Source organism: Equus quagga, chromosome 11 (genome assembly GCF_021613505.1).
Source record: "Equus quagga isolate Etosha38 chromosome 11, UCLA_HA_Equagga_1.0, whole genome shotgun sequence".
Lineage (NCBI taxonomy): Eukaryota > Metazoa > Chordata > Mammalia > Perissodactyla > Equidae > Equus > Equus quagga.
The window spans coordinates 90,408,766-90,434,786 of NC_060277.1; the positions used below are offsets into that span (position 1 = coordinate 90,408,766).

General features: G+C 58.3%; 1 protein-coding gene across 5 annotated transcripts in view; it reads right to left on the reverse strand.

Moving 5' to 3' along the window:
- Positions 1 to 763: 763 nt before the first annotated feature.
- CACNA1G (calcium voltage-gated channel subunit alpha1 G) overlaps positions 764 to 26,021 on the reverse strand; it is a 55,042-nt gene continuing 29,784 nt past the window's right edge. For 2 of the 5 annotated variants that reach the window (XM_046676947.1, XM_046676945.1), the window contains 19 exons: positions 25,528 to 25,628; positions 25,169 to 25,292; positions 23,324 to 23,392; positions 23,008 to 23,192; positions 22,013 to 22,139; positions 20,318 to 20,443; positions 19,628 to 19,717; positions 18,880 to 19,072; positions 16,936 to 16,989; positions 11,643 to 11,794; positions 10,803 to 10,912; positions 9,956 to 10,089; positions 9,593 to 9,663; positions 9,383 to 9,461; positions 9,167 to 9,288; positions 8,480 to 8,827; positions 3,671 to 3,848; positions 3,237 to 3,406; positions 764 to 2,048 (listed from right to left, as the gene is read on the reverse strand). In XM_046676947.1, coding sequence (XP_046532903.1) covers positions 1,314 to 2,048; positions 3,237 to 3,406; positions 3,671 to 3,848; positions 8,480 to 8,827; positions 9,167 to 9,288; positions 9,383 to 9,461; positions 9,593 to 9,663; positions 9,956 to 10,089; positions 10,803 to 10,912; positions 11,643 to 11,794; positions 16,936 to 16,989; positions 18,880 to 19,072; positions 19,628 to 19,717; positions 20,318 to 20,443; positions 22,013 to 22,139; positions 23,008 to 23,192; positions 23,324 to 23,392; positions 25,169 to 25,292; positions 25,528 to 25,628 — 3,168 coding nt within the window. In that variant the 3' untranslated portion in view covers positions 764 to 1,313. Of the gene's footprint in view, positions 2,049 to 3,236; positions 3,407 to 3,670; positions 3,849 to 7,610; positions 7,782 to 8,479; positions 8,828 to 9,166; positions 9,289 to 9,382; positions 9,462 to 9,592; positions 9,664 to 9,955; positions 10,090 to 10,802; positions 10,913 to 11,642; positions 11,795 to 16,935; positions 16,990 to 18,879; positions 19,073 to 19,627; positions 19,718 to 20,317; positions 20,444 to 22,012; positions 22,140 to 23,007; positions 23,193 to 23,323; positions 23,393 to 25,168; positions 25,293 to 25,527; positions 25,629 to 26,021 lie in introns of all 5 variants that reach the window. The other 3 variants (XM_046676948.1, XM_046676946.1, XM_046676944.1) reach the window with 2 other exon arrangements.

Genomic DNA, 26,021 nt, shown 5'->3' on the forward strand with positions numbered 1-26,021 from the left:
CTTCTTCCATTGCCATCCCAATGGGGCAGTGCCCGCAGTGCGGGTCAGCAGGCCCCCCAGGGCAGAAGGCTGAAGCCCAGACTGCTCGGGTCACCTGGGCCAGAGCCTGGGGAAGGAAAACCCAGAAGCGCTGGTCCCTCCCCCACCAATCTACGAATCCTGATCACAGCAGCCGAGACCCCCTCCCCCAGCCTCCGTTAACCAAAACAGCTTCATTATGCCAATTTTCAGCTTTCAATGTGCGGCTGATAACTGTCAGCAGAAAAAAGAGTTAATCTGGAATTACTCACATTCACAGAGCTGCCTGGCCAAAAGGAAGCGATAAAGCTTTGATGAAGCAGGAGTAGACCCTGCTGGCCCAGCCTTCCGCCAATCAGAGGGGCTTCTCCCCTCCTCCCTCGTCCCTAGGAGGCAGGGCTGCAAGGGTCAGCCCCCCAGGGAGAGGCGTTTAGTTCTCTCTCTCAGACACACACACACACACACCCCCTCATACACATAGAGGCACCCCAACCCCTGCCCTCCCGCTCACCCCCATCTCCTGGACTCTCTCCAGTGCCATCCAGAAATGCCTAATTGTCCCTTCTGCTTTTACTCTGGACCGTGATTAACTTTTTATTTTGGAAAATTACTTTATTATATAGATATAGATATAGATATGTATGTATATATAAAAAGGTTCCATTTCATTTGTAAAATCTTATTTTTTTTCTCTTTTTCTCTCTTTTTTTTCCTACAGAAAATGATGACGAGGTTAAAGGAGAAAATAAATTACATTACAGTTTCCAAAATGGGTCTCGCTCTCCGCTGAAGATGGGCCACTGTCCGGGCTGTAATGCACTCGTGGTCCCAGCTTGTGCTTTGCAAGAAGAGGGAATATAACTAGATGGTTATTTTAGGTTGAAATAGCCAAGAGACAGACGCCTTCGCCTCAAAAATATTCTGAGACACATAAAAGTAGAAGGAAACAAGTCTCTTCAGTCACAAAATGTCGTACATCCCGCATATACTAGATTCAATTAATTTAATAAAATAGAATATACATAGAGATTCTGCACAAACGTATTGCTTTCTCCCAACAGCTCCTGGTGTCGGGAACCTCAGCTACCCTGGGCTTCTCTTCCTGCCTGGAGCCGGAGGCCCTGGCTGCTGCTTTCCACTCTGGAAATTCTGCTCGCCGGTGCCCAGAGCCACTGAGGCGGGGAGGAGCGCCCCCTCGGTGTCCATATGGAACTGTTTTCAGGAATATAACCCAGGAGGAGGAGCTAGGATTTGGCACCCAGTGGAGAAAGGTGAGTGGGAGAGTGGGGCAGGACTCAGGGGTCCAGGTCTGCCGGGTCAGAGGATAAACCGGAGAGACTCAGCACGTCTTTCTTTGGGGGGGGCGAGGCAGCCATGCTGTCAGGGGGGCCAGAGGCCGAGGGATCCTTGGAGTCGCTGGACGGAGCCCTCCTTCGGAGGCAGATGCCAGGGCTGGGTGGGGGCCGAGGGCCCTGGCTCTCCGGGGGGTCTATGGAGATACTGGGCGGGCTGAGTTTTTTCTTGGGCCGGCTCCCAGGCCCCCCAAGAGGTTGGCCGCCGAGGGTCGAGGGGCTGGGGCCCAGGTGCGGCTGGGAGCCGCTGTCCAGGCAGCTGACCGCGATGGAGTGCCTCCTCTGCTCGTCCAGCCAGGACGTGGGCCGGCGCCGGCAGCTCTGAGCCTCCACGCTGTAGCACTTCTTCAGGTCCCGTGGGGACGGGGGCTCCTCCTGGCTGCCGGCGGGCAGGAGGTCTCCTGAAATCCAGCTCAGCTCCGTGTCGAGCTCTAAGCTGCTTCTGGTCTCTGAGGGGCCTGTGCCCCAGGTGGGCTCTGGGCCCGAGCAGGGGGCTGGCGGGGGCATGTGCTTCGAGATCTTGCTCTGGTCGCAGGAATGCTGCTGCACCTGGGTGCTCAAGCGGCCCCAGAAAGAGGAGGCCCGGGCCAGAGGCGGGGAGGGCCCACTCACCTCTGACAGCAGGTCTTCCCGGCTGCCCAGGCCCTGAACATCCAGGGAATCAGTCCTTATTGCTGCCTGTGTGGGGGACGGGGAGGGCTCAGGCTGGGGGCTTCCTCTCCCGCAAGAACGGTCCCACCTGTCAAGCCAGATAGCCCCCTCTTCCCCCTCCATGGAGCTGTAGGACCACCCTAAGCAGGGGTACTGATATTTGCTCTTGTTGGGAGCTGGGAGCCATGTGCAGCCTGACCTCTGTTGTCCACCATGCTCCTCCTCCCTCACCCCTTCCCTAAGCCTACACAAATTGCTCTCTACAGCTCCCAACCCTTGGGACATAAGAAGCACGGGGCCAGCTCTGCTCCCCAGCTGGCTCCTTCATGCCTCCCAGCCTCCGCATAGGCTATTTCTTTGGCCTTAAATACCCTTTCCGAGTGGCAAGCACCCTTCAACTTTATGGACACAGGTGCTCTAGGACGTAGTGCCTGACAATCTCAACCCCCAAGTAAAACTGCCTCCTTCCTCCTCTTTGCTCCCTGCCGCACCACGCACGTGAGCATCCCAGCAATGACCTGTCACTGCAATGATCTGACAGGGTGTATGTCTCCACTGTTAGACCTTGAGCTCCAGAGGGTAGGGGCAGTCTCATTTGTCTGTGTCCCCAGTGCCTGGCACAGAGAGGCTGCTCGGTGAATATTTGCAGAATGGATGAGGACTGTGCTTGCTCCTCAAAATGTGTGGGATTAAGCAGATTCTCATGTGGTCATACTCACACATAAGGGCACTCGCAGCATGGGCTGTGGCCTTGTCACAACAGGGCAGTCAAGCTTCACTAGGCTACATGAACCTCTGCTCTGTGCCCCTGGAACGTGGGCTCTGGAAGCTGGCCCTACGGCTTGGCCAAAGGTGGAGAGACCTAAAACATGCCTCATGCCCCTTAACTAGGTCTAGAAGTACAGAGAATACGGAGGCAGCCCTGGGCTGGGGAAAGGGGGTCCAGAGACCTGGGTTCTTCCTCCAACTTGATGTGTATCCCTGGTAACTAGGCCCCCCTCTGGTCTCCAGACCTCCTCAGGGAAACAAGGGAGGGTACAGACCGCTTTTGCTTTGCCTGGCATTGTGTCCCTGGTACCTCAAACTCAATCTGGCACATCATTGGCACACAATAAATGTTGGTTAGGAGAATGAAAGTGTCAATCCCAGTCATTACCACCAGCCTAGGATTCCCAGCAGAGAGGCCAGCCCCCAGCCCCATGCCCACCTGCTTACCTGGCGCCGGAGTGGCCTCTGAGCCAAAGGGGAGCGGCCCGGCGGGGGCAGTTTGGGGATGGTACCCCACGTGGGAGTGCTGTGGGGCTGAAGCAGATGGGGTGCATCTTTGGGAACCTGCAGGATGTAGCTGGTGTCTGCTGGCTGGGAGTGAACGGACAGGACGGAACCTGTGGGGGAGGAGCATGGGGGGAGGAGGAGAGAAAAGAGCTTGAGTCCCCTCTCGTCCATTCTCCCTCCCCAATCAGGGCATCCACCCTCACCACATCACCTCACGCTGGATTGAAAGCCACCCCCCTCAGTCTGGGGGCTCCTCAGAGGTAGGTGAGACCTCTTTTGCTGTCTCAGCACCCCCTTCCTGGGTCAGGACGAGGCTTAGGCAAGGACGGGGTCTCCTGGTGTGAGCCGAGCCCACCTGCCCCCAGCCCTAGTACCTGACTGAGCTTTGGGGAGCCCCCAGCCCCTGTGTCCCAGGGACCCCTTGGCAGTGCTCCCATCCCGGCACATGTAGCTGTCATTGGGCAGAGAGTGCGTTCGGCTGACCCCAGACTTCCGCACAGTCAGCAGGTCTGGTCCCATTGAGAGGGGCACCTCCTCAGGGTGGCGTTCCATCTGCAAAAGGAACAGGGGAGGGAGGTGGAGGAAGAGGGGTGGTCCGGATTGGGTAGCTGAGGTGGATCTGGACAACAGAAACCAGAACCCAACCCCAGACCCGGGCCCCCATCCCCTCCCCTGGCAAGTTGGGATGGAATGAGTGTGCTTGGGGAGAAGGGGCAGACACATGGATGAACCCTCCACACACAGGGAAGAAGCGGGTGGGAGGAGGCCCTGGCCCCAGAAAATGATCCATACTGCATCAGCTTGGAGGCTCCCAGTGGGGATGGCAAAGGGGTGAGGAGGTGTCCAAAGGAGGGAGAGCAGCCCCCAGCCCTAGCCCCCAGCCCCACAGGTGGCCCAAGAGCTCATTCTCAAGGCCCCATTGAGAGGCTCTGACGTAGCACAGTGAAGGATTAAAAGCTAACAGCAGCCCCCCAGTCCCCGTGCTGGGGCCATGAGGGCCTGGGGAGTGGCGAGGACCCTCCCAGGGAGCAGGAGACTTGGCAGCCCGGACTGCCTGCAGAGCAGAGCCTGGTTCACCATCCAGTTCTTTAAGGCAGCCCCAGCACCCAGCACTGGGCGTGGCTGGGTTAATGTGGGTTGAATGACAGATGATCACTAGGGGATGTCGCAGCTGGCTCACCCACCTGTCTCCCCCACTTTCAACTACACAATGACTTTGGTAGGTGGGGGGTGTGGGGCAAGGCCTGGGTACTGTGGACTCAGGTCCTCCCTTAGTGGGAGGTCTGAGAGTGGGAGTGGGTTTTTTGAATCTATTTTAAAGAAAGGCAATAATCAGCCTTTGACCCCAGCCGGAGGGAAACAAGGTTTGCTCCCAAGAGATTTTTCCATCATCCTGCCTGTTCCTAGTTCTCAGAGAGGCTGTAGGGTTTCTGTCCCCATGAGGGCCCAGCGAGTTAAGCAGCCTCAGCAGGCCTGAGAATGGCTGTGCTGGAACTCAGTCGGGATCCTCTGCTTCCCCCTCAGCCCCAGGTTCCACGTCTGCCAGCCACCCTAAGACCCCTAGGGACCCCAGGCTGTGGTCAAGGCCCTGCCCCAGCAGAGCCCTACTGTGAGGAAGGGGTCTCTGTCCCTTCTTAAGTCCCTGGAGGAGGGGGAAGACAGGGAGGAGGGGGCTGCTCAGAGTCAGAGGGGGACAGGGAGCCAGGCAAGGGGGGAGAAGCTGTCAAACACAAGGAAGCCCCCAGAACACAGGGACATATAGGGACAGTGACGGAGGAGACAGGACGGCTCCCCGGGTGGAGAAGGGCATGGTGGTGGCAGCAGAGATGTGGCTCTCACCTCCTACGTGGTGGCAAATGGCTCATGTTGGGGTGGGGGAAGCAGGGGTGCAGGCAGAGGGAGGGCTGGCTTGCACAGGGCTCCAAATACATAGACTGACTCTGCCTCCAGGCAGGCCCTTTGGCCTGCTGGCTGATGCCACCTCTGGGCATCTGGATTAACCCTTCACAACTGCCGCCCCTGGGCCCTTCTGGGAGGTCCCAGTGTAATCTCCGATTTCTTTGTCCACAGAGAGGGATCTGAAAGACCTAGCAAAGGCTGGGGCACTCAGTGCCTGCCGGTTGATACCTCTGGTGGAGCCTGGTGTCAGAGTGAGAGGGGAGGGATCTGGAGCCCTGCAGCCAGCCCAGCCCCTGGGGAGGCTGAGGGAGAAGTGAGGGGCCGTGTGTATGTACATTGCTCTCCGGGGCACTAAGTAAGAGAGTGTGAGTGTCATCAGGCAAAGAGTCATCCGTCAGAGCTAGAGAGCAGGATGGTTCAGACACAATCTCTGACGTCAGAGACAGAGCCTCCATCTCAGCTAGAGGGATCTAGACAGGGAGAGAGATGATCAGGCATGAGAAACCAGGACAGCGCACGCTCCCGCGTGTGCATGCACACACACGCACGCACACACGCAGAGCCCTCCTTTCCCCCTTTTCACGAAGCAGAGAGGAAAAAGGCCACCCTTCTCTCTTCCCACCCCTTTCCTAAGTAAACTGACAGTGCCTCCCCTCCCCCAACTTCAACCCCCGCTCCGATCAGAGAGGCTGAGGCAGGCACCAAAGAGCCAGCACAAACACTGACAAAGCAGGACACGCAGAGACATATTCTAAAGAGACCCCAGGAACCGGAATGGCCCCCTCCCACACTGCCACCACCCAGGGAGAGAGCGGGGAGTGGGGAGGGTTTTTGAATCCCGTGAAGATGATATCAGAAAAAAAGAAAAGAAAGAAAGGCCAGCAAAGCGCCTCTCTGCTCTCCGCACAGACAGAGCAGCGTGGGGGGCCCTGAGGACAAAGCCACCAATCTGACAACTGTTTTCTGCCTATTCTCTCCACTTCCAAAAGCCTGGCAGGACTTGGCCTGCCCCCAGATTCTGGCATCTCCCCTCCCGGGCCCTCCTCCGCCTGCCAGCAGCGCCGCCCTCTCCTGCTTGGGTTCTGGGAGATGCTCGCCTCCCGCCAGCCTGCACTGGGCACACGTGGGTGAGCCACCACGCCATCTGGCTGGCTCACCTGGGATTGGCAGGGGGGCTTCAGTGCCTCCAGGACCCGGGGGAGGAGTGGGGCCATCCCTCCCAGATGAGCTGGCTGCCATGGTCACCTTCTCATCACGTCCTCTTTTCTCTCAGTACCTTTTCCTAGGAGCCTCCTTCAGGATGGGAAGCCTCAGGAAAGGACTCAGTCTCCCACTGATCGTTCTAGGCCACTGCCAGGTTCAGGTCCCTGTAGCCTATCTGAGACTGAGTCCGAACCAGAGGTCAGGAACCCCAGAGTCGAGGGCCCTTTCCTTGTGAGCGTCACTATCTGTTTCTTTGGATCCAGCCGCAGGTGTTCCAGGCACCGGGAGCCGGCCTGCCCGCCCCTCCACCCAACAGGGCCTGCAGAGCACTAGGCTGTGCTATGTCCAGCTGACACCTGTCTCCTTGCCTCTACTCCACGTCTCCTGGGGCCTTTCCTGCAGCCCCTGACCTAGGAGGAGGGGTGGTGGGGTGCTCTGCAAGTGGAGGGTGTCAAAGGCAGCCAGACAAGTGGTGAGGGAAGAAGAGGAGGACCCCAGAAAACGGAAGATACACGTTTAGATGGGTCTGAGGGGACAACATGTGGCGCTGTGGGAAGGGGCTGGGCTTGGGGAAGAAGCCATGTCCTATTTCACACTAGGGTCCCAAAATCCACTCTGATCTGGAGTCTTCCATTCCCTCTTGGGACCAGGTCACAACTCCCTGGCTACTGACAGCACCCACCATGCCCAGTTGGTTCCATGGCTTAAAAAGCCACCAAACGGAGGATGGGGGTAGGGAGGTGGATGCTGAATACAGAGAAGAAGCAGATGGTGGCCTAAGACATGTTCCTCAGTGGGTCCCCTGGCCACCTGCACTATCCCCAGAGGTCCTTCTCCCCTGGATCTGGCATCTTACTTCCTCAACCCCCTAAGGTCCCACTGCCAACTTGTCTTCTGCTCCGTCCACCTCTTCTCTTCCAGCTTCTTTCTTAGAAACGCCCCCTCTCCAAACCCCTCCTCCATCCATCCTTCTCCCTCAGAAGTGCAATCTCAGCATCTCTACCTTCCAACTATGTGTTCCAGAGGTTGATCTCAGCCTGAAGAACCCCTGGCTGCCTCCTGCCAAGCCCACAGCTCAAGTGAGGCCCTGAGGCTGCTCTTTTTCCAGATACCCAGTGAGCAGGAAACAGCCCCACCTCCCCAGAAGCACAGCACAGCATGGCACAGCCCAGCACGGTCAGGCGAGGGGGCACAGCACTGGGACATAGTAACCTGTGGGTCGGAGCCGCCCGGGCTGCGAGCGGGAGGGAAGGCAGAGGGCTGGCCCCCTGGGCCTGCCAGCTCGTCCATCAGCTTCAGCTCCCCCTCCAGGGAGCCCTGGATCAGCAGGGATATGGTGTCAAACAGCTGTCTGTCCTGGGGAGGACCAGCCCATGAGGGGAGCTGGTGAGTCAGGGGAGCGGGGGTCAGAGGGCAGTGATGGGAAGTGTCATGGCAGGGGATTGACAAGAGACACAGAGGGAGAAAGAGGAGGTCACACATACACACGAACACAAACACACACACACACAGCACCAAAGAGACAGAGAAAGAGGACGAGATGGGGAAGGTGGGGAGGAGAGAGGTGTGGGAGGAGGAAGGAGAGATGGGAGATGGGAGATAGAAGATGAGCCGAGCCCACAGGGAGAGGGAGAAGGAAAGAGAAGATCAGTGGAAGGATTGAGAGATGGACTCAGGCAGGTCGAAGGGTGTGAAGGAAAGAGGTGTGGCAATCGGGCAAGGGTAAGAAAGAAACAGGAAGGAAACAGAAAACTTAGCCTTGAACCTAAGAGCCAGGAAGGGCAGCCAGGCCGGGCTGGAGGTACAGGGGCTGGATGAGCCAGCACATGTGCCAGCGGCTAGTGGGGTAGGAACCCTGTGCAGTGAGTGTGGGCAGGCATCTCTGCGGAATGGTCAGGGACTGCTGTCCCCTCCGCATCCAGGCAGGAGGGGCAGAAGGATCCAGGAGGAGCCCTTGAGTCTGCTGTGCTGCCCACTCCCTGTATACCACCCACCCACTGAGCCGCTGTGCTCCCCATCCCCCCACCACCCCACTTGTCCCATCCCCGCAACCCGTCGCGGCTGGGTGGGTGTAGGCTCACCGTCGAGTGCTCGAGGGAGAGGCGGGAGGCTGCTCCGGCATGGGCCGTTGCATGCAGAGCCCCAGATTTGGGGCTGTCAGGGCTTTCGGGGCCCCCAGGCCAGAAGAAGGGGCTGCCCAGCGGTGAGTGGGGCTGCGGGCTGAGCGTCTTCATCTCCAGCTCCAGCTCGGCCTCCAGCTCGGCTTCCTCCTTGGCCTCCTTGTTGCTCTCCTCCAGATGCTTCATCAGCACAGCGATCACCACATTGACCAGCACAAACTGGGCAGTCAGCACAAAGGACACGAAGTAGATGGGGGAGATGACCGTGTTGTAGCAGGTGGACTCCTGGTCGCAGTCCCGGAGGGTATCCTGGGGGAGGTGGGTTAGAGGGGTGAGGCCGCGAGGACAGCAGACGGAGCCATCATGGGAAATCGGGTCACTGGTGTCACAGAGGATTGAAGGAGGAGAAGGAAGGGCAGGAGGAGGGAGTTATGGTGTCCCGGGGGCAGAGGAGCATTAGACACTATCCTGGGAGGTGTGAGTCGGAGCATGTCCTGGGGAGAGGGAGTTCCAGAGTGTTCCAGCATAGGGGATAGAAGGTCACATGCTTTTATTCATCTTGCCAGGGAATCTTGGCTCAAGAAGTGGGGTTGTCTCCTTGGGGATTGAGCCAGCCCTGGGAGGGACCCCGCAGTGCTGGGCTCTCACCTTCATAATGCCGTTCCAGTTGTCACCTGTGGAGACTCGGAAGAGGGTCAGGAAGGCCATGCCAAAGTTCCGAAAGGTGGCATGCCGGCCCAGGCCCTCACAGGGGTGCGTCTCATCACATTCTGGAGGAGGAGGGAAGGGGAGAGAGGCCCACCTTAGCCCAGGAGCCCCTGGTTCTCCAGGCCTGGTTCCTCCGCCCTCCCTACCCCAACTCACCCAGGTCTCCAAAGAGCTCCACGCCCAGAGCTGCAAAGATGAAAAACAACAACATGAAGAGAAGTCCCAGGTTCCCCACCTGGAAAAGAGGAGAAGAAATGGAAAAGGTGCCGCTGGATCTCCCAGCCAGCTTCCCTGAGCCCCTGGCCCCTTTGGAGAGCACATCTTCCCCCAGAGGACCCCTCCCACCCACCTCTACCTCCCAGCTACCTGGGGCAGGGCCTGCATCACCGTGTCCAGCAGCGCCCGCATGCCCACAGCCATCTTCAGCAGCTTTAGCACTGCAGAACAGGACAAAGTCATGAGCTGGCCCCTCTGCGTCCCAGGTCACACAGCTGGTGGAGCTGGGGTCAGGGCCAGGGCTGTGGCTAGAGGGATGGCCAGCCCTGGACAGCCAGGCTGCCAGGCTCCACCCCCACCCTCAGCCCTGCCCCTAGCCTTCTCCTTTGGCAGAGGGTGGGAGAATGACCCATGGGAACCCACACCCACCCAGTCCCTGAGCAGCCACAGAGCTGACCCCTGGGCCAGACACCCGGGAGGGTGGGTGTGGTGGGCAGGCGGTCAGGTACTCACCTCGGGCGATGCGCAGCACCCTCATGATGCGGATGATAGTGGGGTTGATGGGCAGCGAGGCGTTGACCTCGATCTCCTCCAGCGTGATGCCCATGATGGACAGCAGCACAATGGCCAGGTCCAGCTGGTTCCACCTGGAAAGCCCAGGACACAGCTCCCTGAGTGGGGGAGGGGCACCACAGGGAAGGGAGAGTGTGGCAACACAAGTGGCTAGAGAAAGGAGGGTGGAGGTCAGCTGGTCCAGCCTCCCCATCCTGCAGAGAAGATGTGGCTTATCTATGGTCACACAGCAAGTTGGTGGCAGAGGTAGGGCTACAACTTTAGCTTGAGGGCCTCTGCTTTTCATTTTTATACATTCACTTTTTAATTTAGCACATATATGGTGTTTGCTGTGTGCCAAGCACTGTTAAGGGCTTTACTAATAGGAACTCATAATCTTCACAACTCTCATGTGGATACTGTTATTATCTCCCATTTACAGATGAGGAAACTGAGGCACAGACAAAGTAACTTACCCGAGGTCACAAGCTTCTAAGCGATGGAGCCAGGTTTCGAATCTGGTCCAGGCAGTGTGGCTCCAGGCTCTGTGCTCTTAAGCCCCACTCTAGACCACATTGATTTCCAGCCGCCAGCGTCCCCCAGGCCCTGTCTTGTCAAGTTGTCTCCCTTCCTTCCCATCTTCTAGGCCCTGGATGCGCCCCCCCCCCCCCCCCCTGGCCATCAGCCATGGGTGGTTCTAGATTGGAGGCTGAACCTCAGGAGTCAAGAAAGGTCTTCAGGCACCTTATCCTTCCCCGGGAGACACGCCCTTTCCCCCCGCTCTCCCACACCCCTCCCTCTCTGTTACCTGTCCTGGAAGAACCGCCGGAAGCCAAAGGCCACGAGTTTGAAAACGGACTCCAAGACGAAGATGACGGTGAAGATGTAGTTGCAGATCTTCAGAGCCTCATCTAGGACCTGGCAGGGATGGGGCACGATGCAGGGTCTCCTAAGGCCAGGGACCGTGTCTGCCCCTCCCTCTCCATTACTCCTTCCAGATCCGGGAGACAGGGTGGTCTAAGGGGATCTTTCTTCTCTGTCCCCACCAGGATGGCTGACCACTGGCCACTACTGTGGGATAGGGTAGGATCCTCATTCACATTTGTACTGAAGGATCTCTCTCCTTGAGGGATGGCGAGGAGACCACGTGAGAATGTGCTGGAAGGCACAGAGCCTGGAAGGGGCCTTGTGCATTACCAATTCAACATCCTCATTTTACAGATGGGGAAACTGAGGCCTGGAGGGCAGCCAAGAGAGGCTGATTTGAAAAGTGGCAAGATCATGGGTGAGTTTTGGAGCTGGCCATTCACTAGAACCTAACTTTGAAGGGCAGGCACTGATCTGCCTTCTGTACCCTCAAAGGTCCAGAGCCCAGCACACAGTAGGCACTCAGTAAATATTTTCTGGGTGAAGAAATCAGGTCCTCTACTTCCTAGCAGTGTGACCTCAATCTAGTCAACTAACCTCTCTGAGCCTCAGTGACCTCATCTGTAAGACCAAGATGATACCCACCTCCAAGGGTCGCTTCAAGGGGTACAAGGGGTACAAGAGGAGCCCCTGTGGAGTGCCCAGCTCAGGCTGGGTGAGCCTCAGCCCTGCTGCCCTACAGCTGGAGGCAGGGCCTGGATGGCTGGTCACTCGCTCCCACCTGAGGTTGCCGGTAATGCTCCATTGCCATGGTGATCACATTCAGCCCGATGACCCCCGTGATGAAGAGATCCAGGTAGTGGCTGGTACACAAGTGGTGGACAAGGAGCCGGAAGCGGGAGTAGTCTGAGTAGTAGGGTTTGCACTGGGCTTCTGGTGGGGCAGGGAGGAGAGCAGAGCAGCCATCGGCCCCCTGTCCCCTGTGCCCCCTCCACCCACAGTCCCCTCACAGCCACCAGCCTCTAACCCCAGAGCTGAAACATTCCAGTGTCATCAGCATCCTTGCTCTCCACACACTGTCCTTTTTTCCAGGGTGGGGAGCAGCTCTCTTGGCATCTCCCCACCAAGCATCTGTTCTACTGGCTACAGTTGGGTGCAGACGGGGTCAGGACATGCAGAGAGCTCCCCACCCACATTAGACACCAGGTGAGCCCCCACCCCGAGGCAGCCTCCAAAATCCACCAGCCCCTCATAACGCCCTCGACTCAGTGTTCCGCAGCGAGGCCGGATCAATAAGATGAAAAACAACTGGTCTTATTGGGCTTAGAGGAAGCTCCATCAACTGAGAGGCGAAGGCTCTTGCTCCTTCACCAGGCTCAGCCCCTCGAGGGGAGCAGAGATTACACAGAGCTGGGATTTGGAGACAAAACCGGACATTGGAAATTGGACATCTTCCTGGCTGGCTGCACTGACCCGCCCAGATGGCCTCCGTGGGGGCAGGGCCTGGGCCTCCTGTACCCCCATGGGGGGGAGGGCAGAGGGGAGGCCACGGGGCTCTGCTCTGTCCCAGAGTCATCTGGGAGGGCCCACCGGAAGGACTCACCCAGTTTCTAATGAGGCAATGCCCAGCCTGCTCCTGGGTGTCAGGGCAGCATTAGACCGCAGGCTGGGCCGGAAGCACTGTCTGAGATCTGTCAGAGGCATAATATTTCTCTCGTAATTAGTGAACCACTTAGTTATAAAACTCATGGTGCCAAAAGGTTGGCCTGCTAAGCAGGCAGAATGAATCTGGGGGCAGGAGATGGCAGAGGGCCCCTCCTCCAGGTGCTGAGGTTAGGCCAGGCCAAGTTGGGGATCCATGTCACCTGGAGGCAGTTGACAGACTGGTCTCCCAGGCAGCCACACAGAAAGAAGAGGCTCTGCACGGGAAGGCTTGGGCAGCCCCAGGTCCCAGACAGCCCTTCCTCCTCAGGAAGTCTAGGGCGGAAGCCAGCCAGCAAGGGCTGCAGCCTCTGAGGACTGTGCCAGGGGTGGCTGGCTCAGGGGCAGCAGGAAGCTTTGAGCCCAGGCCAGCTCAGATATAAGTGTCCTTTCCCATGCAGAGGACTATTTAACAGAGAGGTAAACTGAGGCAGGGAGTGGCCTGGGGTGGGCCCCCACCGAAGGCCGAAGGAAGAAGAGCGCCCAAGAGCTGCATGTTCAGCCTCGCCGGATGCCACTCTCCAGCACTGGCCTTGAGGTATGGATAACCAAGAGGCAGAAAGTCCGGAATGTTCTGGTGCACCATGTGGTGCGATAGGCCCTCTTTTTGTTTTCAGAGATGGGCCAGCCAACTGTGGCTTTGTTTGCTCAGGTGGCCCTCCTGCCCCCCAGGAGTGTGGGGATGGAGAGACGGGGACAGGGCACCACAAGAGGCCGCGGGTCATCCACATGGCGATCGTGGAGGGTGGAGCCGGCGAGCGGGCCTCTTGCTTCCTTCTTTCAGTACCACGAGAACCAGAGGGCGCTAGTCGCCCTGCGTTGCCTTAGCAGCCGGAACTCTTTCTCTGCATTAATCTCCATAAGTGCCGAGAGCACCGATCCCATTATGCTAAAATATGAATGGAGAATTAACTAAAATGTTTGAATACAATTAGGTTAGAAAAAGTGGCTCCTTATTAGCCCCATTATTAGCTGAGACAATGCAGAGGAGAGGGTGGGAGAGTCCCCTCTCTCCCCTGTCACCCCTGTCTGACTGTGTAGGCAGCCCCAGGCCAAATGGAGCTGCTGCCACCAACATGGCTGCCTCCGGCCTTGCTCCAGGAGTCTGAGGGGCGGTGGGCTGGGATTCAGCCAGGGACCCTCCTCCAAGTGGCCCAGAGAGAAGGTGGGGACAGGACGACTGAGGCAGGGCATCTGCTCATAGTGACCAGTCCCAGGCCACCGAGGTCTATACAAAGGCCCCTCTACTTCCGGTCCTATCCAGAGCAGCAGGTGCCAAGGCTGCCAGAAATCCCCCAGCAGAGCACAGGTCCAGAGTACCAGGGCCAATCTGATCAGCCTCTCCTCCGCCATCCCTTTGCCTGTACAGTCAAGAAGACTCAGCACAAAGCCAGTCGTCCACACACTGTGAGACAGTGACCGAGCCAGAACCCAAACTCCCAGCCCGAGTTCCTCGCCAGCTGCCAGGCAGGTTTAGACAAAAGGCCATGGGGTTTTGGCCCAGACGGTACCCTCAAAGAGTTTGCCCAAAGGCCCTCGCTGTTGGGCTCTGGATGATGCCACGCCCCTGCTGCTCCCCGGACTTCAGTTCTAAAGGCAAGACCTGGGCTCAGAGAAGAAATAGAGACCCCCTGGCAGGAGCCTTGGGCCCGTGTGCTGCTCTGAGAGCCGTGGCCGTAGCCCTTGACTAGTGGTCACTGGCATGTTGGCAGCCCTGGCCCCATCTCCCTGCCTCCCACCAGTATGAGCTGCCTTAGGCAGAGAAAATACCAGTCAGACAGTGGGGAGAAGGGAACCTCCAGGACTGTCAAGCCCACAGTCAGGGGCCGGAGCAGAGGAGAGGTACAGGAGGGGGTGTGAGGCTGTGAGTGGGAGCAACAGGCATGGTGAGTTAGTAGGGGTAGCTGGGAGCCCGAGGCACAGCCAGGGCGGAGGGTTTGCAAAGGAGAGTGGCAGGGAGTAGGTGGAAGGCAGGGACACAGGCCCCCACGGCAGAGGCCATGCCCTCAGCTTCCGTGGCCAGGCCTGATCACTGGGTCCCGCTGGAAGGAGAGAGGGTGAATGGAGGGGGGTGCCACAGGTGGCCGTGGGAGTGGAGCTGGTGCTGGAGGCTGAGCGGTCACTTGGGGCTGCCTTGATTGCCCAGCAGCCCCAGTCTCTCCCACCACCTGGAAGCTGGGCTGGACCCAGGTGTCCAGTCAGGCCCATTCCCCAGATAATCAAAGACTCATCCCTTCTGCCTTTCCCTGGGGTCTGGCTGTCTCCTCCTGCTGGGAGCAGCACGGGGTGGGCGTGGGACTAGCGGGAGGTGTGGCGATGCCCATGTTCGGTTCCCGGAGCCCCAGATTAGGGGGTGTGACTTGGCCCCATTACCCTGCTGGGTAGATCAGTACATCCCCTGGGAGCTGACTGGAAATGCAGATGCTCAGGTACCCAGACCACTCCCTGAGAATTTCTAGGGTGGGGCTGGGGAATCTGTGTTTTCATATGTTCTCCAGGTAATTCTTATATACACTGAAGTTGGAAAAGCTCTGGTATAGAACAGGCAGAACATGAGGTCTGGGTAAGAGGAATATGGGATGAACTTTACCCCTGTTTGGGGTCTCTGGGTTCTCATTACCAGCTGGAAAAGTGAGACACTATCATAATCAGTGTATATGCCTGCATGTGCCAAGAGGAACATGGCAGAACATCCCCAGAGCCGGGGTGCAGCGTGAGAGTGACAAGAGTAGGTATCATTGAGTCGGTGTGTCGGGAGGAGTTCTTGAGGCCCATGAGAGCCTGCATGTGTTAATTCTCAGTGGGGCAGCCTCTGTGGGCCAGCCTGATGCTAGGGTGGTACTTTAGGGTGAGTATGTATGTGTGGACACATTCTACAGACCAGGTGAACCCACAGGGAGAGCTGAAGGTCACTTCCTCCCACCCTCTGCTCATCCCCCGACACATCAGGAATTTTCAGTACAGCCTGACACAGAGTTGCGGGACCCAGGCAATCCAGACACAAACCGCTGGAGACTCCTGAGCCCACAGAGAGACGGTCAAACCAATCAATGCCAAACATCATAGCTCAGCACCACAGGGAGGGGAGACATTGATCCACCCACGGCCTCAGGGATGATCTCCCAAATGGCAGCTCAGGGGATCCCCCCCTTGGGTGGGTCCCTGAGGCCCGATCGATCAGACAGCCCAACCCCCACAGGGTGGCACCTGCTGGAGTGGCTTCTGGGGAGTGTGGGATAGCGGAGAGAGGTACAGCCAGCCCGGCGGTTCCCAGCCTGAGGTCCCAGGCCCTCCACAGCCTGAGAAGGCAGCCACACAGGGGTCCTCACATTCTTTTCAATATTTCCAAAAGCTTAAAAGAAATCATACATATGCCTGTGTTAAGACCCCACAGATGAATCTAATGGCAAATGGTCGTTCTGTGCCATTATTCAGTGTGAAACGTGCAGCTCAGAAGCTCTGATGAGCAATTAGATAGGTCTTTGATTAGTAAAACTGGTGAAACAAAGTCATTAGTGAAGTGCTCTTAGCTCCAAAGACAGTCTTTCAGAATGTGGGGTCTGTTGGAGGAGATGATAAAGGGGACCCTTGGGGATGAACAGGTTGGGAACCACCGGGTGGAGACATCCGAGGTATAACGAGGCCCCGCAGCCCTGTCACAGATTCTCGGGACCTCTGAACCTCTGTCTGAGGTCTGGGGGCCGTGTTGTGGGGAGCAGGGGCCCGAGGACCAGGCAGGGCAGGCAGGACCAGCAAGGACCGGCGGCCCAGAGACACTGCTCTCGAAGAGAAGGACCCAACTCACTCCCAAATCTCGGGGTTTCGGGAGAAGCTTGCGGCTAACTCAGGCCTTTGATCCCCAATTCCTGCTGTTTGTAGCGATGACGTGGCCACCGCGCTTACTTGACTATTAATGAGTCTGTTCAATTATTCATCATTACATTTTTAAAACAAATCCTTGCCCTCTCCGTTCCTCTCATCCTGCTCGTTTGGATCAAAGTCTCCCCTTCAGACAAAAGGAGACAGGAGAGATTTGCAGCTCTAATAATCGAACGGGAGGAGGAGCGGGAGAGGGAAGAGGCAGCAGGGGCTGGGGAGCTCAGGCCTTGGCAGCCTTGGAAGAGAAGGGGGGTCATCCAAGAGACGTCAGAGGGAGGGGCGTGCGGGGGCCCTCACCTCTGATCCAGGTAGCACAGGACCGTGGGATGACACAGAGCCCAGCTCCCCAGGGACCCTCAGCCCCTGGACCCGAGAGGATGGAGGAGCAAAGAGGACGTCCCGCACGCATCGCACGCACGAGGCGGGCCGGGGGCAGGCAGGGCCGGACCGCACCCCCGGCCACGCCCTGGAACCCGCAACCCCAGACGCAGTACCTGGCGCCGCGCTGGCTGAGCTGCCGGAAGCAATTACATCGTCCAGCATTAGATCTAAAAGAACGAAACACGACATTGGTCACTGGCCGGACCAGGTGGGCTGAGCAGGGCCCCCTCAGCAGCTCGCTCCCCCTTGGCTCTGACCCTCACTCTGCCTATGAATGGCGTGTACTGAGCATGGGTGGCTGGTCCTGAGTGTCCAGCCCCAAACTCCGGGAACAGGGTGCTTGAGGAAATGAGCAATTCAGCCAGCTTGTCAGGGTCACAGGGGCAGGAGTCGGACACATGGGGAAGGGCAGGCAGCCTGTCATCAGAACAGATGTCCACTCCTACCCACACCGTGGCCTCAGCTGCACCTGAGACGGCTACAGACCCCAGAAGGGGAGCCGGCTGGTCAGGCAGGGCCACAAGTGCCTCCTGCCAAAAGAATTCCATCTGCAGATGCCCTGCCGAGGAGGCAGACTGCACAGAGGGGCGGGCGGATGGAGCAGGGGTGGGAGCATGGCTGCTGGGGGTAGTGCGCCTGCTCAGCTTCAGATATCCACAGGGAGAGCCGAGGTGGCACCCCTTCCCCAGAGCTCAGCAGGAAGCCTGGGGCACAGGTGCTGAGGATGTGGGACGCGGAGAATGGCACCCCCTACCGCTGCCCAGAGCCCAGTATCTTTCTACGTTCTGCCTTGAGCAGCCCCTGCCTCTCACAGAAGCATCAGCTGTGTCCCATCCTCACCCACTCCCATGCTCTCCCACACTTCCTCCCCTCGCTCCAGGTGCCCCTCACAGGTAGCAGGAGACAGAACCAGGGGCAGAGGGGAGGGAGGGGCCCCAGAGCCCCTAACCCATTTGGTAGTACTCACATTTCAACAAATCAAAGGGAAAACTCAGAGCACTGTGCACATCTTATCGGCGTAAGGGAGCTGGTTTGTGAAAGGGTGGAGAGGAAGGGAAACCCACAGACCAAACAGAGACAGACACACAAAGGCTTAGAGAAACCCACACACAAAGACACTCGGAGAGACGTGGGCAGTGACTGAGAGAGAGTCACAGAGATGATCGAGTACCAGACAGACAGGCGGAAACTCTGAAGACAGGGAGATAGGTGCAGACACACCTGGAGACACACTGAGAAACAGGGGGCTCCCGTGCCTGTCACTTCTCTCGCATCCTTCCTGGAATCTGTGTGTCTTTTCGCTTAGTCTTGGCCCACCCATGGCGTAAGAGCGTGAGGAGGTATGGCATGGGGTCTCACCCAGCCAATGCCAAGAGATGTTGGAGATCACAGGTGAGGGGGTAAAGGGTCTAAGGCCAGAGAGTCATGAGCTTAGAGTTCCTGTGACCTCAGACCTTCCCTGAGCCAGGGGGGATTTTTTTACAGCTTGACAGAAAAAACGACGGGAAGCCAGGGAGTTTTGCTGGAGATAGGGAGGGAGGGCGGGTCTGGGGTTATGTCACGATGCCATCCGTTTGCAGGTTCTGCCGAGGCCTTGCTCAGCAGCTACAGACACTAGGCAGGCACAGGTTCAAGAGGCTTGCTCGCCAACCCTGGGGTGGGCAAGGCTGGCACCTGAGCCAATCCCTGGGTCACTGGGCATCGGCACAGGGCAACGTAGCATGATTCTCATCCAACGAGGCTCCTCTGAGAGTCGAGCTGGGAGAGGCCGTGCATCAACTTCCACCTGGCCTCATCTGGGGAGTATGATGCTGAGACCTGGGGAGCCCCATAGGGCAGAGGGAGCTACCCCCACCCCACGGGGCTACACTGGTCTGCTTCATGCGGGCTCTAAAGGCTGACATGCTCTTGGGGGGAAGGAGGTGAGGAGGGGGGTGGGAGCATTTGCTCCCTGCCCCCGGCCCCAGCGCCTGGCCCCCTACAGTCGCAAGGCCAAGGTCAAGCATGGCTCAGAGAGATGTGGAAAGACTACCGACCAGCCAGCTGCTTCTCCTTACTCCTTCTCTTTTTCTCCAGTCTCCGAAGACGCTTCTCCTCCCGCCGCCGGGCCTCTTCCTCCTCCTGGTGCTGCCGACACTTGTGGAAGTTCTCCACCACCACGCCCACAAACATGTTCAGGACAAAGAAGGCCACAATGAGCAGGAACGAGATGAAGTAGAGCAGCATCCAGGGGTTGTGGTTCATGATGGGCTGGCGGGGAGCAGCAAGGACAGGTGGAGGCATCAGCCGGGGGGGTGCCTGTCTCAGGTGCTGCCCCACAGCCTGGGTCCCTTAGGACAGGACCTGCAAACTCAGTGAGCTACAGGGACCCAGAAGGTGATGCGAATGAATGACGTGGGTTTGGTGTTATGCATTAGGGAGGGGTGGGGACTGTGGCAAAGTGGAGAGTGGATGTTCTATCCAAAAGAGGCAGCTGCTTCTTTGTTCCAGCTGACTTCTGTGTTCCCAGATCTTTGGACTTCTCCTGAGCAGGCCCAAATTTGGATTTTCATGTGAGATTTGTGAATTTTTAAATGTTCACCACTAATTCAAAATCATTTAAACATGTGCAAGCCAATAAAATATGCCCAGATTTGGCCCTCAAGTTACCAGTACAGCCTCTGCTGCAAGGTGATGCCCCTTTGATGGCATTTTGCCAGCCTGCCTTGCTTTCTCTCTGTCCGTTGCCTACACCCGTCATGCTTACAGTTGGCCCATGCTAAGTGACCTGAGCCCAAAGATGGATCCTGCCCACCTTGGCCCTACCTGCTGGTCCACGCCCACAGCATCCAGCCCGTCGTACATGATGTCCACCCAGCCATCCTTGGAGGCCAGCACGAACAGCGACATCAGAGCCTGGGGGCAGGGTAGGAGAAGGGATACCACCTGAAACCTAAGATGTATAGCTAAACTACTCACCACCTGCCCCCCAAGCATCTCCTGGCAGCAGCTCAGGGGACCTCAGCCCTTTGGAAGTTAGGCTGGAATCACACTCCATGCCCCAGGAGAGCTCTCTGTCCCAGGCCTCCAGGGCTGGTATGAAACCAAGGGGGCCGTGGGAGATGATCAAACCCTCTGACCTCAGCCAGATAGAGCAAGGGACCCCAGAGCCCTGGAAATCCAGAAACGCAAACCAGGGAGGGTCTGAGAAATGAACCAGCAAAACCTAGTGAGCTATTTCGTTTTCTACATTTCTCTGTTTCTGCGAATGTGAAGTAAGGAAAGGAGCCGTCTTGACCATACAGCTGCACCCTGTACCGTGCTAAGCAAATGTACTCATCGTCTCTCTGCATCCTTACTAGGCCCTCCAAGGAGACACCGGCACGACCCAGGCACCAGGTGATGAAGCTGTGGCCCTGGCAAGTCAGTTGCCCTGCACGCGTCACTATGCATGGAATGTGTCCTCTCCAGACTCCTGCCACCACTCCCACCCCCACCTCGGAGCCTGGGGCTCACCTGGCCCAGGTTGTCAAAGTTGTATTTGTGCCGGACCCACCGGTAACTGGCCTCGGCACAGTCAGACTTGTTGGTAATGTTCCTGGTGTCCTCTCCCTGGCACACGAAGAACTTCCCTTTGAAGAGCTGGCCACACACACCCAGAGACAGAGAGAAGTGAACTGTGACCACAGGAAGCCCAGAAGTCCCCAGCCCCTCCCCCCACACCCCAGCCCTGGGGCCTCAGAGCTCCGGGCCCACCCCGGGTGAGGGTGAGGCGCTCAGCCCCGGCATCAGTCAAGCCAGGGAAGCTTCCCTGCAGGCACCCCCTCCTCTGTGGTCCTGGGAGCAGAGGCCCTAAAGAGGGAGGAAAGGCCACGTGGCAGGCGCTGGGAAAGAGCGGATGGCAGGAACAGCCATTGGTTTTCTAGAAAGGGCAAGGCCAGTGGTTCCTCAAGTGGGGTCCCTGGACCAGCAGCATCAGCAGCACTTGGGAATATGCTAGAAATGCAAATTCTCAGGCCCATCCCCACCCACTGAATCAGACACTCTGGGGGAGGGGCCGAGGGATCTTGTTTAATGGTGAGGATGGGCTAGGTATTATCGACCCCACTTAACAGATGAGGAAAACTGAGGCTCAGAGAAGTAGATTCACTCATTAAGGTCATATAATCAGGAGGCGGCAGAAAAGGGGCTCGAACTCAGGTCTTTCTGACTGGAAAGCTCTCCCTCATTCCAGAACAAACCAGGCTATGATTGTGGGGAAGGGATCTGAGGGATGGGAGGAACAGGGGCCTGAGCAAGCCTCTCAGGGCAGACCTGCATCTGCTGGGAGAGCCTGGGGTTCCCCTGACTCGCCTGAGCAGGCCAGGAAGGGAGGGAGGGGGACGGGGAACGGGCGTGCAGAGGGGCACTACACAGCCTTGGCAAACGGGCCCCAGCCTGGTCTCTGGGGCTAGAGAATTTAAGGAAACCTGAGAATGGCCACCTCCCCAGGGCAGAATGGATACCCCAGGAACCCAAAGGAAGGGAGTGGGAGGGGGCAACCACCCAGGAACTCCTCCTGCCCCAACAGTCAGCTATCTACCCTGCAAGTGAAACATCTGGAGCAGGAGGGGAGAGGGGTGGGGCTGGAAGGCGGGGCTGGAAGGGCTCCCCGGCTCCTGGAGGTGCCTGTGGAATCCTGCAGGCAGTTCCCGCTCTTTTCCCTCCAAAGCCAAGTTCCCTCCCTGGGCCAGAGGCCAAGTTTCCCCAGCAGCCCCCACTTCCTGCCTTGTCTGGGGTCTGCACCGGCCTGCCTGCCAGCACGCCGCTAACCTGGCCCAGCTGTCTGGGCCCTGGATCCCCAGACCTGGCCTGCAGCCCACCCGACTCAAGCAGGGAAGGAAGGGAGGGGATCCCTGAGCAGACTGTGGGCCAGGGCCAGCGTCTGCACGCCAGAGCGCAGTGCGTGAGGGGCGGAACAGCAGCCCCGGCTATCAAGGGCCAGAAGCCTCTCTGAGGCCCTCTCCCCTTAGGGGCCTCTTCTAGGCTTCCCGTTTTCTGAAAAATGCCCAGGAGGCAAAGGGATCTGAGGCCTAGGGTGTTGAGGGAAGTGTCTCTGTTTATTCCTTTCTGGAAAAAATGCAGCAGCAGCTCAAGCCTCAGGATCTAGAGGCCAAGAAGAAGGCCCCCCTCGGGCTTCTGCCAACAGCTGGCCCTCAGACCCCCACAAACCTGCACCCCCAGGATGCCAAAAATGATGAAGAAGGCACAACAGATGACCACAATGTTGCCGATGGGCTTCAGCGAGGACATCAGCGTTTCCACCACCAGCTTCAGCCCCTGTGCCCGGCTGATTACCCTGGGGAGGGAGGGAGGTGGGTAAGAGGGACTCCTCCAGCTCAGACACTCCATCTCCCTTGCCCTGCTGAGCAGCCCCCAGTGTTGGCTCATGGTCCCCATCCTGGGCTCTGGCAGAGGGAAGAGGGCTGCTTTCTGGGCTCGTCACGCAGAGCTGTTCTTTTCCTGGGACCCCACCTTCCGCACTCCCACCCACAAGCTCTCCAAACAGGATGCAGACACCCCTACACCCTGACGCCTCCACCTCCCCTCCCAGGATGTCAAAGTATTACCTGATGGGGCTAGGGTGGGGATTCAACCCAGGGAGGTGTTACCCAGGATGCAGCGTGTTATGGGGACAGGAAGATGAACTTGAGGGGAGCATGCAGGGGGTGGCAGGGAGGGGAAGGGGATGGAGAGGAGGGTCATCACAGCCAGGGAGGCATCCCTCGTCAGTCAGTATTGTCCCAATCCACAGAAAGTTCTGAGTCTGGGGTAGGGGCAGAGGTGTTGCCTTATTGGGGAGGGTTTCCTGAGGGCAGACCCCCCGCCAGAAGTGTTACCTGGTGGGTGGGCTCTGAGAGGGGGTGAAGGTGGGGAAAGCCATTGAACGGAGTCTGTTACCTCATGGGGTCCCACCCAAGGGAGAACTGCAGCTGAAGACTATGAGGGCCCCTTGTACTGTGCTCTGCAGGAGAATGTCAGATGGGGAGTCACTGGCAGGGAGGGGTGCCCTTGGAGGGAAACTGCTGGGGCTGTAGTTTAAGCTGAGTGATGTGGGGGACAGGGTTCCCTGTGACGGTCACAGGCAGGAAGTGGGCTTTCACTCCATTGTGGGGGTGTTGGTTGTTGGAGGTGTCCCTGAGGAGGAAGCGTGGCTCGGGGGTCACCTGAGCGGGCGCAGGGTCCTCAGCAGCCGCAGCACCCTCAGCATGCCCAGGATCTTGGTGCCGCTGTCGGAGACCATGGACACGAGGATGTCGATGATGGAGATGAGCACCAGCAGCCCGTCGAGCACATTCCAGCTGCTGCGCAGGTATGCCTGCTCCCCGAAGCACCAGCCCAGCGCCACCACCTGGGGACGCCCACCAGTCACCACCACCGCCACCTCTCTGCGGTCCCCAGCCCTGCCCCCAACTTGTGGCCAATCCTTTCCACCCCGACCAGGAACCAGAAGGCCCTAAACCAATGCCAACCCCCCATCACCTTCACTGTCATCTCCGCCAGAAAGACTGCGGTGAAGATGTAATTGGAGAGGGTCAGGAAGATGCGTTCCTGCAAGACAGAGCAGCCAGGTGTTGCCCGCCAGGGCCCCCTCCTGGGGCCAGGTCTGCTCTGCATACAGAAGCCCGGGACTGCCTCCAACATTTGACTCAGAAAAACGATCCCCACCCTCCCCAACAAGGCAGACAATCTCCTCCCCCGCTACACACACACACACACATGCAGCCAGTGCCAGGCCCCCAACTCACTAACAGCTCCATGGACAGCCTCACCTTTGCCTTCCCACCCCCAGAGGGGCCTGGAGGGGGATATGATCCTCACCGCACTGCTGTGTGAGCCCCATATCTCAGGCCCTATTCCGTGATTCCTTTCCTAAAACTGGGGCAGGATTTAACTTCATCTCTGACCTCCCCTATTCTGTGTCTCTCTGCTCCACGTACTTGCTCTCCTGCTGTGTGCCCCAGAAATAGAGCTGCAGGGCAAACTGGGGGCCTGAGTGCAGGCTGTGCACCCCCAGGCATCGTATTTCTGCCAGGCATAGGGTGGGGCAGGGTGGGAAAGAAGGCAATCCAGCCCCCTGATATCTGTGGGCTGATTCTGTTGCTGGGTGGCCAGGAGAGGGGTGTAGAGAGCTGGAGAGGCAGCAGGCAGAGCGTGAGTGCCAGAGACAGTGAGAAACTGAGAAAGGGGAAGAAGAGAAGCATGCCCAAGGACAGAGCTGGAGATGGGCGAGCTGAGTGGGAAGGTGTGGCGACAGTGGCAGAGAGCTCTTGGGTGGGATGCAGACAAGGGGGCCAGTGTGACCAGATGCCCTGGCTCCACCCCACACAGACCCATCCCTCACCCACCTCTTCCTAAGCCGGCCCCTCTATTCCTCAGGCTCCCTCCATCCCTGCCCTGGCCTGGCTGGAGCCCACCCTAATGGAAAACAGAAGCCCCGACAGCATTGAAATCTGAGCAATGGTATGGGAGGCAGTGAGGAGGGGCGGGGGGGGCCACCTCAGGCAAGTGGTGCAAAATGCCATGAGGGGCAACAAAGCCATACCCACCCGCACTTCTAGCACCTGAATCATTGTCAGCGGGGAGGGGCTATGATGCCAGGCTGGGAAGAGACAGCTCCCAGAACCAGCTCGGCCCATCCTGGAAGAGGTTGGGACCCTGGGAGTAGGTCCAGATACTCGGGCCTCTGGCCTCTCCTCTCCTTCAGGTTCACAGCCAAGCAGAAGTGACGGACATCCCCCCTAACACCCCTGAAAACCTACTTGTTTGTGACCTGGCAAGACCATGAGGAGCGAAGGGCAGCTTCCCTCTCCCACTCTGCTTCACCCATGGGGCAGGCTGGGAGAATTATCTCTCCCATTGGTGCGCAGGTCATGGGTGAAACTGCTACCCTTTGCCGGGAGCAGGGGAAGGAAGACCACTCAGCCTAGGCAGGGCCAGTCTCACTGTTCACATGACCCCAACACTCACTGACTCACACATGGGCCTCACAAGTCTCTGGCTCACGAGAACACGCCATCTGCAAACAGCCAGGGTGCAATGGAGCTCACTTTTCACCCAGGTAAAGAGCAGGGCCCACTTCCCTAGCTGGGCTGACGTATCACAGAAGGGAAACCAAGGCAGGAGAGGGACACAGGAGGCATCTTGGGGCACCAGTTGCAAGGGGCGGAGTCAGGGAGGCCTAAGGGAGACTCCTGGCTCCCTCCCTCCGTGTCTCTCGGCCTCTTTGCCCGCCTTGCTGGTGCTGGCACTGTGACTGCTAACCGGGGAGGGGCCTGGCACCGAGCAGGCACTCAACAGCCACCGTGTTTAGTCCCGGTGACTCACAGCGCTGTGGGGGTCGATCTTGGGACGCTCCATGGCGATGGTGATGCAGTTGAGGAAGATGATGACAAGGACCACATGATCGAACATCTTGTGGGTGATGATGCGGTGACACAGGAGGCGGAACCTGCTCCAGGAAGGAAGCAAAGGCTGAGCAGGAAGGAGGCAGGGCAGGGCAGCAGTGAGAGGCACCACCCCTCGGCCCCTACCCCTCCTGGGCCCTCCCTGCCCGAGGCCCTTCTCTCACATGCCCCCCTGCCAGGGGACACTTCTAGCATCTTCTAGCATCATTGGAATGGCATCATGGGATAGTTTCCTGTGAGGAGAGATCGGGGCGCAGGTCAGGGGGCCCCCCTGCCTACCTTGACTGAGGTGGGAAGATGTAGGCAGACCACGAGTCTCGCTCACGGCAGCAGGCAGGGAGCCGAGCTCGGATCCATGCTCTTAGCCGTTCTGCTTTGCTCTGTAGAAGGATCCCCAGGGTTGTGAGCACGCCAGGCCTCCAGGTTCACCACCCCTCCCCTCTTTCAGCAGCTCCACGTGAGGGCTCACGACCCCTCACTCCTTGTCTACTCTCTCCCATTCTGGCCCAGCCCTCTGCCCTGCTTCCCTTCCTGTATTCCTCAAACCTCCTCCCCATTTCCCTCTAAGCCTCCTCTCAGCCCCTGAGCATCCCTCAGGTCCTTCATCTCCCCCCTCTCCTCCCCTGTACTGTCCCCTCCCCCAGGCTCTCCACTCTTCTCCCATCTCTGCCTCCAGCCCAGCCCCGTGCCTGCCTGTCCTCCCTCCTTCCCTCCCCACTGGGCTCGGAAGCTGCATCAATTATCAAACATTGTACCCATCACAGCTGTCTGTT